This window comes from Lathamus discolor, chromosome 4, assembly GCF_037157495.1.
Source record: "Lathamus discolor isolate bLatDis1 chromosome 4, bLatDis1.hap1, whole genome shotgun sequence".
NCBI lineage: Eukaryota > Metazoa > Chordata > Aves > Psittaciformes > Psittacidae > Lathamus > Lathamus discolor.
The window spans coordinates 70,843,663-70,858,593 of record NC_088887.1 but is presented as its reverse complement, the minus strand read 5'-3'; the positions used below and the strand labels follow the sequence as shown (position 1 = coordinate 70,858,593).

General features: G+C 37.8%; 1 protein-coding gene across 1 annotated transcript; it reads left to right on the top strand.

The window, feature by feature from the left end:
- Positions 1-176: 176 nt before the first annotated feature.
- ERCC5 (ERCC excision repair 5, endonuclease) lies at positions 177-14,647 on the top strand. Its single transcript, XM_065677954.1, has 16 exons — positions 177-278; positions 566-681; positions 1,325-1,500; positions 2,022-2,137; positions 2,229-2,321; positions 3,098-3,158; positions 4,298-4,441; positions 4,792-4,999; positions 5,280-6,230; positions 6,634-6,863; positions 7,245-7,364; positions 8,846-9,059; positions 10,663-10,807; positions 11,585-11,785; positions 12,602-12,686; positions 14,006-14,647. The coding sequence occupies exons 2-16, from the start codon at positions 594-596 to the stop codon at positions 14,537-14,539; spliced, it is 3,366 nt and encodes a 1,121-aa protein (XP_065534026.1). The 5' UTR covers positions 177-278; positions 566-593; the 3' UTR covers positions 14,540-14,647.
- Positions 14,648-14,931: the final 284 nt, after the last annotated feature.

The following is a 14,931-nucleotide window of genomic DNA, read 5'->3' as shown; positions in this document are numbered from 1 at the left end:
CTCGGGCTTCCCCACGGGCGGCTGCAGCCGTGAGGTCCATCTGCAAGGGCGGCGCGACCCGCTCACCCACGGCAGCTAGAGCCACAGGGAATGGGGCTGACACCGCACCGCACCAGCCACAGCCCCGCAGAGCCGTCCGCAACAGCGCATGCTTCAGCGGGGCGGGGCGGGGCGAGGTGGTGCATGCGCAGGCCGTGGGCAGGTCTGCGAGGGGCTTCAAGGCCTGAGGCGGGCGCTGTCGCTCTGGCTCTGGGGTTGGCGTTTGACGTCCGGCGCAGGTGAGTGCAGCCGTGTTCCTTCCGCCCTCCCCAGCCTCCCCTGGTGCCGCCGCCCCATGCGGCCTCTCGGCCGGCCCGCAGCAGCTGTAACGCTGCGTCTGAGCGCAGTTCTAGAGGCTTTTCGCGTACCGCCGGCTGAGGGAGTCGCCCGGAGCCGGCTGGAGAGGCTCCCGGGCCGCCATCCTCTCCCCAGCCTGCCGCCTTGCCTGTTGTGCTAGTAACGCGTTCGCGTAGTAAGGTGTACGTGGAGCGTAAAACCTTTGGGTTGTTCCTTCCGTTCTTCCTAGAGTTTCTCAGAGTAGCTAAGAGAAGGCAATGGGAGTTCAAGGACTTTGGAAGCTGCTTGAATGCGCTGGGAGACCGATAAACCCTGAAGTGCTAGAAGGAAAAATTCTTGCCGTTGGTATCCTTTGAAAGTAAAGCTGAGGAACCGGGTTTGCGAAGGAGGGTGTTTTAACTGTTGCTCTTATATCTGCCTCATTACCTTATTTATGTGCTTATTTCCATTTTAAAACATGACCATATTTTGATAAGTAGATCTTACACACTATAATATGTGGAACACTAAGCTTTTCTTTCTTGGTTTTTTTTTTTTTTTTTTTTTTAAAAAAGGAGTCTTTTACTAGGTTCCTTACACAAGTGTTGGGCTGTAGGATTTTGTGCTTTATCAATTAATGTGCTGCTCTCGGTAAGACTATAAGATGCAAAAATGTAAACACTTATTGTATCACTTTTCCCATCATATATACTTGGTTCAATACTGGAAAGACGTGGAAAGAAGTTACCCTTTGTTTATTTGTAAGAATAACTGGGGAGGTACTACTTGTTGCACAGTTATTTCAGCTCTCATTTTTGTCCAGGGCAATAGGGGCAAGAATTTTTTCTTCTCCAAAGTTTGCAAGTATTTGAGTAGTTTTGGTTTCAATAAGTCAAGCCTGGAACAGTAGGCAAAACCCAATTAGTCAAATAGGTGCACTTTATAGAAACTATTAATGTGGTATACGCATAAGGTAGCACGTTTTTTTCTTCTTAACTATTCTTTCAAGATATCAGTATTTGGTTAAACCAAGCAATAAAGGGAGCCAGAGATCGCAGTGGTTATTCTGTACAAAATGCTCACCTCCTCACTCTGTTTCATCGACTTTGCAAGCTACTGTTTTTCCGGATTCGACCTGTCTTTGTTTTTGATGGAGGGGCCCCGCTTCTGAAGAGGCAGACCTTGGTAAGTGCCTTTCCTGAGTCATTGTAGTGCTAAACAGGGTGTATGTTTGCTAATACTAAGTGGCATTTTAAATTTCCTTGTTACTCTGCTTATGCACTGTGAGGATGGGAGGCTTGAAGTGCACTGCTATGCAGGTGGTCTTTGCAGTCTCACTCTTGGGTACCTGTTGGAGCATGCAGCACCTCCGTTTTGATATATTCAGGTTTGATTTGTGCAGAAAGTGGCTTGTAGAGATGTAGATGATGGTATAAGCTGTGATGTAGATGATGGTCTGGCTTCAGAAGGAACCTGAACACTGTACTTACAAGCGTTGGTACCCAAAAGCTGAAAACTGTTACTGGGTCCCAATAGAGGAGATCAACATAGTCTTCAGGTCCTCCAGATCTCTCTATGTCCCCACTGATGTGGGATGAGTTAGGGATTGCTCATAGGCTCAGCGCACAGAATTATAACAGTAATTTGCCAGATCTGTATCTTCAGCATCCAACAAAATCATGTTGATGTTTATCATATTTTCACAGGCTCAGCGAAGACGGAGAAAGGAAATCGCCACCCATGATTCCAGGAAGACTGCGGAGAAAATCTTGAAAACATTTCTGAAGAGACAAGTTATCAAAAATGCTCTTAAGGGCAAGAGGCAAGAATAAAAAGTGTTTTACCCTTGTTTATAAGCGGCAGGGAAGTTTTTGTGTCGCTGTTAATCACTGGAGTTTTTTTCTTTCCCTAAGCCGTGAAGCATTTCCCAGTATTACAGAAGTTCGAAGAGAAGAAATTGATGACATGTATGTATTGCCGCCTTTACAGGAAGAAGAGAAGAACAGGTAGGTAGAATTAAGAAATATTAGCTTAAATGGTAGTAATAAACTTGGATAAAAATACAAACCACATTTTTTTGATGCTGCTGAAAGACCTTTGACCCATGAGGCTCCATAATCTATAAGGTATGTCTCTTTGTTTTATTTCAGTTTCTTTTGGAGAGTTTAGTTTATAGGTGTGGGTACACAAGCCTTCTAGTTATTTATGCAAAAATAACAGAAGCACCTAAGAGTCCACAGATTAAATTTGAAATTGGATTAGTGTTTAAGGATAAAAGTGCTGCCTCAGTCTCTGTGGCCATGTCTGTGTGACTAAATGGAACTGACTGTTCAAGCTTGAGTAGCTGGTGTGTGGCAGCTTGATTCCCTTCATTTAGTAGTGCAGACATGTTCAGCAGAAGAAGGCTTTGTATGAACTTGTCAAACTTATGACATCTTCTTAAGTGATATTAGGTGGGAATGTGGAGGTATCTGTTGGATTACTCTTTGCATAGCTCATATATACTTTAAGCTCTGACCAAAGAAGAATGAGGTAATGACTTAAACAGTAACAGCTGTCTCAATCTCGTTTTAACTGACATAGGTCTTGCTTTCTGTTCAGATCTTTTTGGCTTGTGTATGTATTTATATGTGTGCACATGAGTGTATGTATATGCGTACATATATTTGTATGCAAATTTTTGTACTTGGTGAAGTGATGACTAAGGTCCTTTTGCTTAAAATACGAACTTTATTTTCCTAGGTAAATATCTGTAATTTTTTTTTCTCATTGTGATTTTTAGCTCAGAGGAGGAAGATGAAAAAGAATGGGAAATAAGAATGAACCAAAGACAGATGTTGCATGTAAGTGCATCCTAATCGAACTATTACTGTGGATAATCCTCTCATTCATGTGCTATGCTTAAAAGACAAACAAAAAGGTTAGAAAAAAAAAAAAGGGAAGTGTTCAGGGAGGTATGGGTCCTACTATATAAAGAAAATAAATAAATTTTCAGTATTCTGTGAATTCCTGCTAATAAGGAAGTACAAATGTATTTATGTATTTTTCTTCACAGCAGAAATACAGAAGAATAGGAATTTTGTATGGTATCTTTCTTTTCTGACTACTTTCTTTGGATACGTGGAGAAGAGATTGTTTGTTTCTTGTGTGATATAAGCGAAATGTATGCATTTGTGGGCATGTGTTTGCACACATAAGACAGCATATTTAACAAAATTCCTGTTCTTCTCCAAATAAGAACTGATACTGAAGCACCCCACTCCTTGAGTTTTCACAGATAAATTCTGTATTTCCCTCTGATGTGCAGATCTCACAAGAAATGAAGAAGAGAAATACGTAATCTAAGAAGATGGCACAATAGATAATTTTATTATCTGTTTTCATCAAATAAAACAAACAAACAAGAAAATCCCTAACCCAAACTCTTGAAACTTGGTGTCGTGGTTTAAACCCAACCACAAAAGCTTGTTCACTCACACACACCACACCCCCCCCCCCCCTTCTTTCCCTCCCTCTACTCCCAGAGGCTGAACCCAGGACACTTGGAAATACTGTTTATCTTTGAAGTAGTTCACATTCAAGAGAACCTCCTCGGAGGGATAAAATCAGATTAACTGAGGCTCTAGGACCTTCTTCTGTAATTTAGACTTCTCTTTTTGTAAAAAGAATAAACCCAAGTTTCTCTGTATAGAGTACATCAACAATTATGTATTTTATTTTATTAGGTAGTTATTGCATTTGGTTCTGTTTGTTTTTGGCTTTTTTGTGGGTTTTGTTTGTTGGTGGGGTTTTTTTTGTATTTTTTGTATTTTTTGTTTGGTTGGTGGTTTTGTTTTTTTTTTTCCTTAACTATTTTCTTCACAGTAGCAAGAAAGGTTTAGGTGATGGGTGGTTGTTGTTTGAAATGATGTTCTAAATATTTTATTGTTCTTGCTGTGCTATAATATGAAATAGATGTTTATATTGTTTTCCATTTTTATAGGAAGCATTATGTGAAAATCCTCAGTCTGTAGATATTGAATCAGAAGATTTCAAGAAGCTGCCTCCTGAAGTAAAATATGAGATCTTGACTGAGATGAAAGAATTTACAAACCGAAAAAGAACATTTTTTGAAGCGATGCCAGAGGTAGTATTTAAAATGGTTTTTAAGCCATCAGAATGGAGCTATTGCCATTAATGCAGATGAATAGTACAGAAGAGTATCCCATCTGGAGAGTTTTACCCCCGGGCCTGTTTAATAAGAGATATTACATTGAGAGGAAAAAGCCCCAATGAAATAATGACTCTTAACAGAGACTTCACGTTTGTCTATTCAGGACCCTATCGTAAAGTATCCAGGAGTGCAGCAGTCGCTGAAAGACAAATGTTACCTGCTTAAACCTGTTACCTCTCCAGAGCATGGGAGATGAACTTTCTTAAAAGGTGCAGCTACATGGAATTTTATTTAAATTGACTTGTTTATTTGTTTGTTTTAAGGAGTCCAATGCCTTTTCCCAGTACCAGCTTAGAGGTTTGCTTAAGAAAAGCAGCCTCAGTCGGTGCATAGAAAATGTACAGAAAGAATTGAATCAACAGCACACTGGTGAAATCCAAACACAATATGAAAATGAAGGTGGTTTTGTGAAAGAAGTGGAATATAGAAAGGTAGTCTCGGAGGATACTTCTCACTATATCCTAATAAAGGGTACGTTGGGTCTTAATTTTGTAAAACCTCTTGTTTGGTATCTGCAGTCTACAGCTCTGTTTAAAAAAAACCAAACCCTGATTATTGTTTACTGGTGCATGTAGCCAACAGTTTGTATGAAATCAGTGCATTACTGTTAGACATAATTATCTATGGTCTGTAAGTGTGTAGAAAACTGGTCTATTAATCTTTATACAATGATGTTCATTCTATAAAATGTAACGTTAGTATAAAGCATTTTTTTACTAAAAAAATATTCAACAGAACCCCTTTCTTTTAGGCATTAAAGCAAAAGAAGCCACAGGTCAAGACTTGGAAGCTATTCCAGGGCCCTCACCAAAAATGCCTGAACTTACTAGATTGAAAGAAATCATTGAATCTCCTGCTAATGCAAAGCTAGTTGAAACTGAGAAACTGCAGACAGAGAAAGATAATGTGGTGACAGCACCACCCTCTCCTCGGACTTTGCTTGCCATCCAGGCAGCTATGCTAGAAAGCAGCTCAGAAGAGGAACTGGGGGATGAAGATACAGGACGACTGAACATGGACCTGTCTATAGCAGAGGAATGCAGTGTGTCTCCAAGAACACTGCATGCAATTCGTCGAGCTCTGAGTGATGGTGATGATGATACGAGAGAGGAAGTTGTTACTGTTAGAACTGATAGAGTGCTACCAGAAAGATCAGAAGTGAAGGATTTGCTGCTTAGTAGCTCAGATGAGGAAGACCAGATTCCTGAAGTTAAGGAGAGAACAATACCTACATCTGCATTTAATTTGTCAAACCGGGTAGTTATGCAAGATGGTGAATTTGAACAAAAGAGTCAGGAGTTGGACAAAAATCATATTACAACCAAGGACACTATTATATCCAGACTTGAAAATTATTCTTGTATTGACAATACTAGGAAAGGCAAAGAAGATGTAGACAAAGAAGGAAATAGTTCTAAAATAGAATTAAATTGTTTGGGAGATAAGGATATAAACTTGTGCATGCAGAAGCCAAACTGTTTTCCTGCACAAACTAGTATAGAGGCTTTGATTCATGCTGAGACAGCAGGCCTTTCTGAAAATGAGGGAAACCTGAAAATTTCTCTAAATGTGGAGGAAGAAGTGTTGCAGACAGAAAAGAATGTACCTGAGGTACAAAAGGATATTATATTTTTCTCAGAAGCAAAAAGTCCTGAGGAGGAAAAAGAAGAGATGTCACAGTCTGCAGACAGTGATTCTGATGGTATGTGCTTTTTAATTGGGTAAAAACATAAGAAAATGGGACCTTACTGTATTAGTAGTCAGTTGAAGTTAACCTTTTCTCCTAGTAAGAAATGCTTTAAAATACTTCTATGTGCATGTATGTAAGAGGTGGGAAGAAAATATGAGCTGTTTTTTCCCCTTGGTATTGTGTTTTATCATCGAAACCTGAGTATACAATACAGAGAGTCAGGAAAGTATGTTCTTGTGTGCATTGAACTTAATTGGTATAGGAATGATCAACCACTAGGTTTCTGTAATCTCACGATACTTATATATATTTACTGCATGTAGAAGAAAAATCACGCTTATGAATACTCTTTTTTTTTTTCTTTTTTTTTTTTGGCAAGCAGTAGGAAGTTGAATTCTTTATTTTCCTTTCATAGGAAGTTTTATTGAAGTGGAAACTGAAATCAGTAATGAGGCTGAGTTTCCTGCTAAATGTGATGAAGAACTGAGTGATGAAACAGCACTTCCAAAAGTGGAGACAGACAGACATGATACTGTCACACAGGAGTTGCTGAAGGAGTCTGAAGTGCAGCTGGCAAACAATCAGAGTGTTGAAAGAGAAGATGATGATAAAGATGCAGAGGATATGTGGCAAGACATCAGTATGGTAACACCTTGTTGCTTGTTTTGAGCTAGTAATTTAAGTGCTGTGTCCCCAAGTAGTTCTTAAGGAAGACTACTGGGCAGCTTCTCACTGTTTTGTGGCATTCTCATATGTGCCTATAATTCTGTGGGAACTTATCTTTCTTTAAAGATGGTGGTTAATCATAATCTCCTTGAATTCAGAGGGAAACTTTAAGGTTTTAGCAGTCTGAATAGACCCATCTCTGATTTTATTATTTACCGTGTCAGAGAGGCTATGTCAACTTCCAAGTATGAATTAGTGTAGCACATGCTACTAGAATAACTATAGTTGGAGACTTAGTGATTTACTTAATTAAACATACCTGAATTGTTGAAATAATGAAAATCTTGTTTTGTTTTTCAGGAGGATCTAGAAGAATTAGAAAATGACCTTTCTGTTGAGCAGAATAAGCTTCAGGCTCAGAAACAGCAGCAGGAACGTGTTGCCGCTTCTGTAACAGGACAGATGTGCTTGGAAAGCCAGGTCGTATTTGTTGAATCATTTTGGCTCGATACAGTATGATGTCAACTCCAGTCAAATGTTTTCTCAAAAGCTATTAGTAATTTTGCTTAATTGTAGGTCACCTTTTTTCCTCTTAGGAGCTTGTTTTCTTCAGCCTGCTTGATTTAAAACATTACATGTATTGAGGCAATACTGAATTCTAACCTATAACATTATAGAATAATGATATTCTAGTATGGAATTGGTGTAATCTGGATGTTAGCTAAATTGTGATTTCCCTTGTAGATTAAAAGATAAAATCTTACAAGAAATCTGTGTGGTAACCCAGGTTTATGCCCTGGTAACTGATCTTAACGAATCTCACCAGTAATACCTGCATAAGCCTGTAACCTCTGTTTTAGTAGTCGCATTTAAAGGTTGATACAGTCTAATGCAAGGACTACTTATGTCATTGTGTTAGGTTTAATCCATAATACAGGAGACTAGTCATAGTATCTATCACATAATACATTAATTATAAGAAATATAGAAATGCTTTTATTTTAGCTTAAAATGCTTGAAATTTTTGTTTCTTTGTTAAATACTTGCTCATACTTGTTTCTTCAGATTATTTTTTTTTAAAGGCCAGTGCTTTTGTAATATTATGTGCCTATAATGGTAGATATACCATTATAGTCGTAAGTCTCTTGACCTTGCGCTTTTGCTCTTCAGTTCAGTAAAAGTTTTAATTCTTGAGATGGACTTTGTCAGGGCGTAAAAGCCAGCTGCAGTGAGGATAAAAGAAAAAGTGTGTTTATGCACAGATATATGTATACATATCAAATATTTCATTAATTTTATAGCTTAGGTTTTGCAGTGATTGTTACATCCAACCTTGGAGCAGGAGAATAAATGGAATTTCTGGAGATGACTTAATCCAGAATTCCGTCTCTAACCCAAGCCTGTAAAACTACTGTGTGTGAGACAGCTAACTGAAGTTAAATAATATATTCCATAAAACCAAATTGTCTAAAATGCATTAAATACATGTGTATTAAAACGCTATCCAAAGGATGATTAGTCTGCACACTGTTTCCTGCTTGATATGAATGTTTTTCATAGGCTTTCATACTATTCTCTGAAGTGATGACTTTTTATTTTTTATTTAACCTTCATCTTTTTTTTTCATGGAGGCCACACAATTGTAACACGTTTTTTTTTTTTTTCTCCATGATATGCAAAGCACAATATTTAAGTATGCTTGTGCAAATAAGGTAGAAGGCTCTTAGACTGTATAGTAATAGTGTGATCAAGTAGTGCTTGACTCACGTGGCACTATCTGCCTGAGATGTGTGATTTTTCCTTGACTTAACTGTATTTGACACTTCTCAGCAGAAATTAAGATTTATTGTGAAATATTAAATACACCCCAAGTGTGAATCTAGCAGTTCTGAGTAAAGCAAAAGTATAACAGAAGTTCATTCTTCAGATGCAATATTTACTGTTTTCTCTCCATCCTACAGGAACTTCTCCGTCTGTTTGGCATTCCGTATATTGAAGCTCCAATGGAGGCAGAGGCTCAGTGTGCTGTATTGGACCTTACTGATCAGACCTCTGGGACAATTACAGATGATAGTGATGTTTGGTTATTTGGTGCACGACATGTTTATAAAAATTTCTTTAGCCAAAACCAATATGTGGAGTATTATCAGTATGCTGATTTTCAAAACCAGCTAGGTAAGCCTCAGGTATTGATTTGTTAAATACAGTCTTTAATAAGACAGTACTGCCATCTATCTTTTTGAAGTTGTAATTTCTACAGAATTTTGTGTGTCTATTACTACAATGCCTGTTCTTTGAAGAGTCTGTAAAGACATTTGGTTGGTTTTATTGCCATATGACCCCCCTGAATTTTCAGGCACCTGCATTTAATACACTGAATTAGTGTGATGAATATCAAGACTGGAGATATGAACCCTGGTACCTGTTTCTGGGTAAATGTCAGCATGACTTCTCTGATGTGGTGAGAAAATTATATTCTGATGTCATCAAATTTATAGTTTTCTGGAAATGGAAGTTAATTTTGAACATACTGACACATAATGTTTTAGGAGAGGGTCTGGCATATATATATGGTCTGTAAAAGGTTTTTCATTTAGTTATGCTGACAGCTTTTTTTTTTCTTTCAGATTACTTTTGTACTAGTCCAATCAAATTGTTGCTAATTACAAGCTATAAAACTTCAGTGTCACATAGTGTATTAAAGAAAATATGAGCTAATTTTGACTTCTTATGCCTTGTTTAAGCAGAACTCTTAAAATCAGTATTGATGTTTTCAAAGTTGAGAGAGGCTATAGACTTTGAAATAATATTTTAATGCCTTCAGCATGTAAAATTCCACAACATTTTTATGTGGTGAAAAATGTCTTTGGTTTCTTCTCCCAGCAAACTACTTAGGTGTGCTACCATAGCTTACTTGAAAGATTTGCTATGTGATTTTTTTTTTTTTTTTACTGTTATTAATATAATAAACCAGAACTTTTATTTATTTACTGGGGGAAAATAGTTGCCATCAGTCTTCATGTAACATTCTTCTGTGGTCTTGTACTTTTTACTCCTTTTGCACACATTGTACCATTCTTCTTTCACCACAATTGATGGATATCCTGGGTAGCATGCCAGTAGTCTTGCTTTGTGTGCTTAGACACACATCCCTCCTGTTATCCACTGATTTTATTTATTTATTTAGATTGTTCTTTAATCTAAACTCCTGAAGCTAGTCACTGAAAATCAGCCCGATTGCCTCAGATCTTGCAGCATACCAAGCACAAGTGGTCAGCTGTTATTCCTCCTTTCTGGCTATTTCACAGGGTCTTTTTGTCTGCTTAATAACTGCACTAGCAAAGGCTTCCAGTTTGGGAGCACTTTTAAGAAGCAGAGGCATTGATATTATGGACTAGAATTCAAATTTAATGTTTTTTTTATTTCTGATGCAGGTGTTACTGATTGCAGGTCAGCATTAGACGAGAACAGGAGAGGAACTAGAGATATATATGTAAAATAGTATCTCTTAGCTCTTAGAGTTTCCAGATGGTCTCTACATTGTAACATTTAATTTTGGCAAAGATGTGTTTGTCAAGTTAGCACAACTACCTGTGCTTTAGCTACCATGCTCCAGAATACAATTTAGCAAATTCTGACATTGAATTAAATGTACTTTTACAGAGTTAGTATCTTTGAGTTCCTTTTGGGTTTTGCCTTTCATTAATTTTTTTTAATTTGTAAGGAAATGTATGCTGGATCCACTGGTTTTAATTGGTTTATGCATTTTCTTTTACAGGGCTGGATCGAAGCAAGCTAATTAATTTGGCATACTTGCTTGGAAGTGACTACACTGAGGGTATTGCAAATGTTGGCTTTGTAACAGCGATGGAGATTTTAAATGAATTTCCTGGGCATGGTTTGGAACCTCTCTTGAAATTTGCGTATGCTTCATCATATTTTGCTCTTTCGTCTTTCTGTAATATTAGTGAATATACTTTGCTGCTGCTTAAGCATCAACCATCATTAAGGAGACTAAGTTAACTGTAAAATACGTGACTCCATTATGTCACTATTTGAAATGGCAGGTAAATAAGGTGACATACTGATACAGCTATTACAATGAGACTAAAGAAGACAATAGAACAGCTGTAGAACTGTGCGACTGCCTCTGAATTCATTGCAGAGTTGGATCCATAGTGGAGTGGAGGTTTAATTCCCCCTGTGTTTGTGAGAAGGTGCTGTAGCTTGCTTGTAGAGAAAAGAGACTTGATGAGTGAGGAAGGGATGACCTGGAAAGAGACAGACAGGTAGGCTGTGGGGAAGAACAAGATTTGTAGAGGGCCAAGCCAGTTGTATTGGCAATGGCGAGAATGATTAGAAATATTTTTAGGTTTTATTTTCTTTTTTTGCACACCAAAAAAACTTTAAAAATTATCACTGTATATGGAACATAATTCCTATGTGTGGCTAAATTTAGGGCCTTCTGTTTAGCAGTTTATGGGGAATCCAGATGATGTTTTCTACTGTGGCTTACAACAGCTGTGTTTATGTTATGTTTTGTCTTTTCTGCTTTCAGGTTATGTCCTTTTGGCCATTTGGAAATTTTCTACTCACTTTATGTAGTAACTGAAGTAGGGAGACTAGACCTATTGAAATTAGCATGGTGGCTTTTGATATTCCAAATTATACCTTATGGAATACTTTTCTCTGTTTTTCAGTGAGTGGTGGAATGAGGCTCAGAAGAATAAGAAATTGAGACCTAATCCATGTGACACCAGAGTCAAGAAGAAGTTGAGGGACCTGCAGCTTTCCTCAGGTTTCCCAAATCCAGCAGTGGCAGAAGCATACCTGAATCCTGTGGTGGATGAGACAAGGGGTTCATTCATCTGGGGGAAGCCTGATGTAGAACAAATCAGAGAATATCCTTTTACTGTATAGCAGGACTTGTCAGCAAAGAGTGCTCAGATTAAAGTTCGTAAGGCTTGTGAGTCAGTGACAGTGTGTCCAGTTTTTAATGTCTCATTGGTGCGAGGGGCCCTCAGTCCCATCTGCGTGTGATATCCTACAATGGTACCAGCTCTGGAACTGAAGGGCATGCAGCCATGCATGTGTAGCACACAGGGTGGCTCTGCCCTCTTAAGAGAGTAGGCTGTTTCACATTACATGTAAAGAGAATCTCATAGCTGTCAGGGACGTGCTACTCTGCCATCTTTCGCAAATATGTTTCAAAGTGTAGTCAGCAGAAATGGTGACATAGGCTGCATCACTTACTGAATTTCTTGCAATGTATTTCTTGCATCCATTGCAGCTTGAGCTGCAGCAAATTGTTAAAAAGTACATGACAATGCATGTAGAGCAAATGGTATTTTGAACAGTAAATGAAACTTTCAGTGTGTGCAAGTGTAAAAATAAGCTTTGCTTTGTTGTGTGGCAATGCTATATAGCCAAAATGAGTTCTGTCCTCATTGAGACACTCTTGGAAATGTTGATATTAGAGAACAAATATCTGTAATTAATAGAGATGTAGCAGCATGAGTAGGATACGTAATGTGATACTGGAAGCATCCACGTAAGTCAGCTGTAGTAACTTAAGAGTATTTTCTCTGGTTTCATAGTAGGAAAAGCTTTGAAGTAGAGAAACTTTCCTCTAGACATTTTTTATTTGAGAAATCTTTATTTTATGTTTGCAGAATACTAGTAATAGCCATTGTGCAAAGTTCCTTAACTTTTTGCACGTTCTGTCAGAATCGCTTTGGCTGGAACAGGGTGAAGACAGATGAAATCCTTTTGCCTGTGTTGAAACAGCTGAACTTGCAGCAGGTAAAATATAGATCTGTGTGTAGTTTAAGGGTAACTAGAAAAGTGTAAGAGCTGTTTTAAAATGAACAGCAAGGTTTTAATCTGAAATAAACTTCTCAGAAACTGGGGTTTGGCCATTTTTTTTTAAATATTCATATTATATTTAAGATTTATTAAACTTGCTTCTCTGGACTTAATTTCTATATGATTTTGGTGCCCTTTAAGGAACTCTACATAATTTTGATTACTGTTTTCAAATTTTGTTACTTATCAGGCACCTATTCAGTTCCACGTTGCTATTTGTTCTGGATGTAGCTGAAATCACAAGTACTTCAAGCACCTCTGGTACTTTTAAAAGACAATATGCCATCTCTAAAAATGATTTATAAAAATACCTCTAAGATTTTGGTGAATGGAGACTGACCATTTGGTATCATACACATTCTTTGAGGAGGAGTGCAGACTGAACTGCTGATCAACATTAATAATATTACTCTGATTTCCATATAAATGTTCTGTCAACTTTAATAAAACTGAAAAGTGAATAGTGGTGCATGCTGCTGTACTGTGAAAGTCAGTTCTAAAATTGATCACCAAAGGTCAGATTCTTCTCTCCTTTTGCCATGAGCAAGATAGATCCTTAGTCTAAACCAGTCTTTTAGGTTTTCTCTGTTGCTCAAAGGAGTGAAAGGTAACAAACCCCATAGTTAAAGCCATTTACTTTCAGGTTGACTGGAACATTCTTTGGAAGCATTGGTTCCTTTATACAGTTTTAGGGAGAATATAGAGAGCTATCTTAGTTTATACAGCAAGACTGGCTGTGGTTGGGTGGCACAGACCCTTTGTGTATGGCTACTTTAGTTCTGCTCTTAAATCTTTACACTGTAGCAACATATGTTACAATGACCTTGAGTCAGATAAGCCCTTTTTGTTGCACTAGCATATGAAATTTAAAGTGCACTTGTAACATTTGCTTAATATGCATTCTGTAGTTCTAACAGCTTGAAGCTAGCAATGTGTTGGTAAGGACATAAGAGCACTGCAGAGAGGTTGAAAATAGCAACATATGTCTAATCATAAAGCAGCACAATGTTTATGAAATTTCACCAGAGTTTGCTGCTTATTTAGTTTCTGTAAAGGTTCTTGTTGCAGAACTTGTAATAAAGTATAGCTATGTCTGTAATATTGCATCTTATTGTTCACATCTATTTGTATTATTTATGGTTATATTAGTTTTGTAAGTCTTTTTCTTACTTTAATTTGGGATGCTTTATAGTATAGTTAACTGAATTTCTATGACAAAAACCTCCAAAGGTATTTCTCTGTTTTATTTTTGATAGACTCAGCTTCGAATTGATTCATTCTTCAGGCTTGAACAGCATGAAAAAATAGCTATTAAAAGTCAGAGACTGCGCAGAGCTGTGACTTGCCTGAAGAGGAAGGAAAAAGAAGCAGCTGATGATATTCAAGAGATTGAACTTAAAGAGCATGAAGAAAGGAAAGGGGAAGATACTGCAGACTGTGCATATCATCAAGCTATGGCAACCGAAGTCCAAAATGGAAAGAGAAGAAAACATTCAGATTCTGGAAAAGAACCTGTCTGTGGAGGTGGTTTTATAGGGAACTTGCATCTTTCAGAAACTTCTAGTGACTCCTCAGTAGAGGAATCGGAAAGCAGGAGTTTAGGCAGGTGCAAAAGGAGGAAAAAGGTCTCTGCAATGGAGTCAGCAGACTCTAAAGAGAAAAAGAGGTGCAGTAGCTCAAGTGGTGAGGATGAAGAATTGGGAAAAATAATCTTGGTGACTGCCCAACCTGTATTTGAGGGAAAAAAAAGGAAATCACAGAGTAAGAGAAGACTAAAAAAGATGTCTTAAGGAATAGAAGTCTTGAAAAAGAGAGGCTTTGTGTGGGTTTTGTGACTTAAGCTTTGTAAATACTGTGATGAATTTTTGGGAAAACAATAAATTATTATTTGTCATGTATTTGTCCTTCTGTAATCTGATGTGCAGTGATTATTTATGTTCTGAAGTAAATGTCAAGTTTCCAGATTTGGAGTTACATGACCATGTCCAAAGACACAGTCTATTTCAAAAGTGACATTAAGAGGTATCCACTGGTTGCAGAACTCATGGCAGATTAATTTGTGAGAGAAACAATGTGTGTTAGGCTCAGACTTCCCCACCTACCCACCTCTTTTCCTCAATGATAGTAGAATTTATTTATAGCTCCTGTAGGCTAAGGTGAAAAACCACAGAAGCTGCCAGTC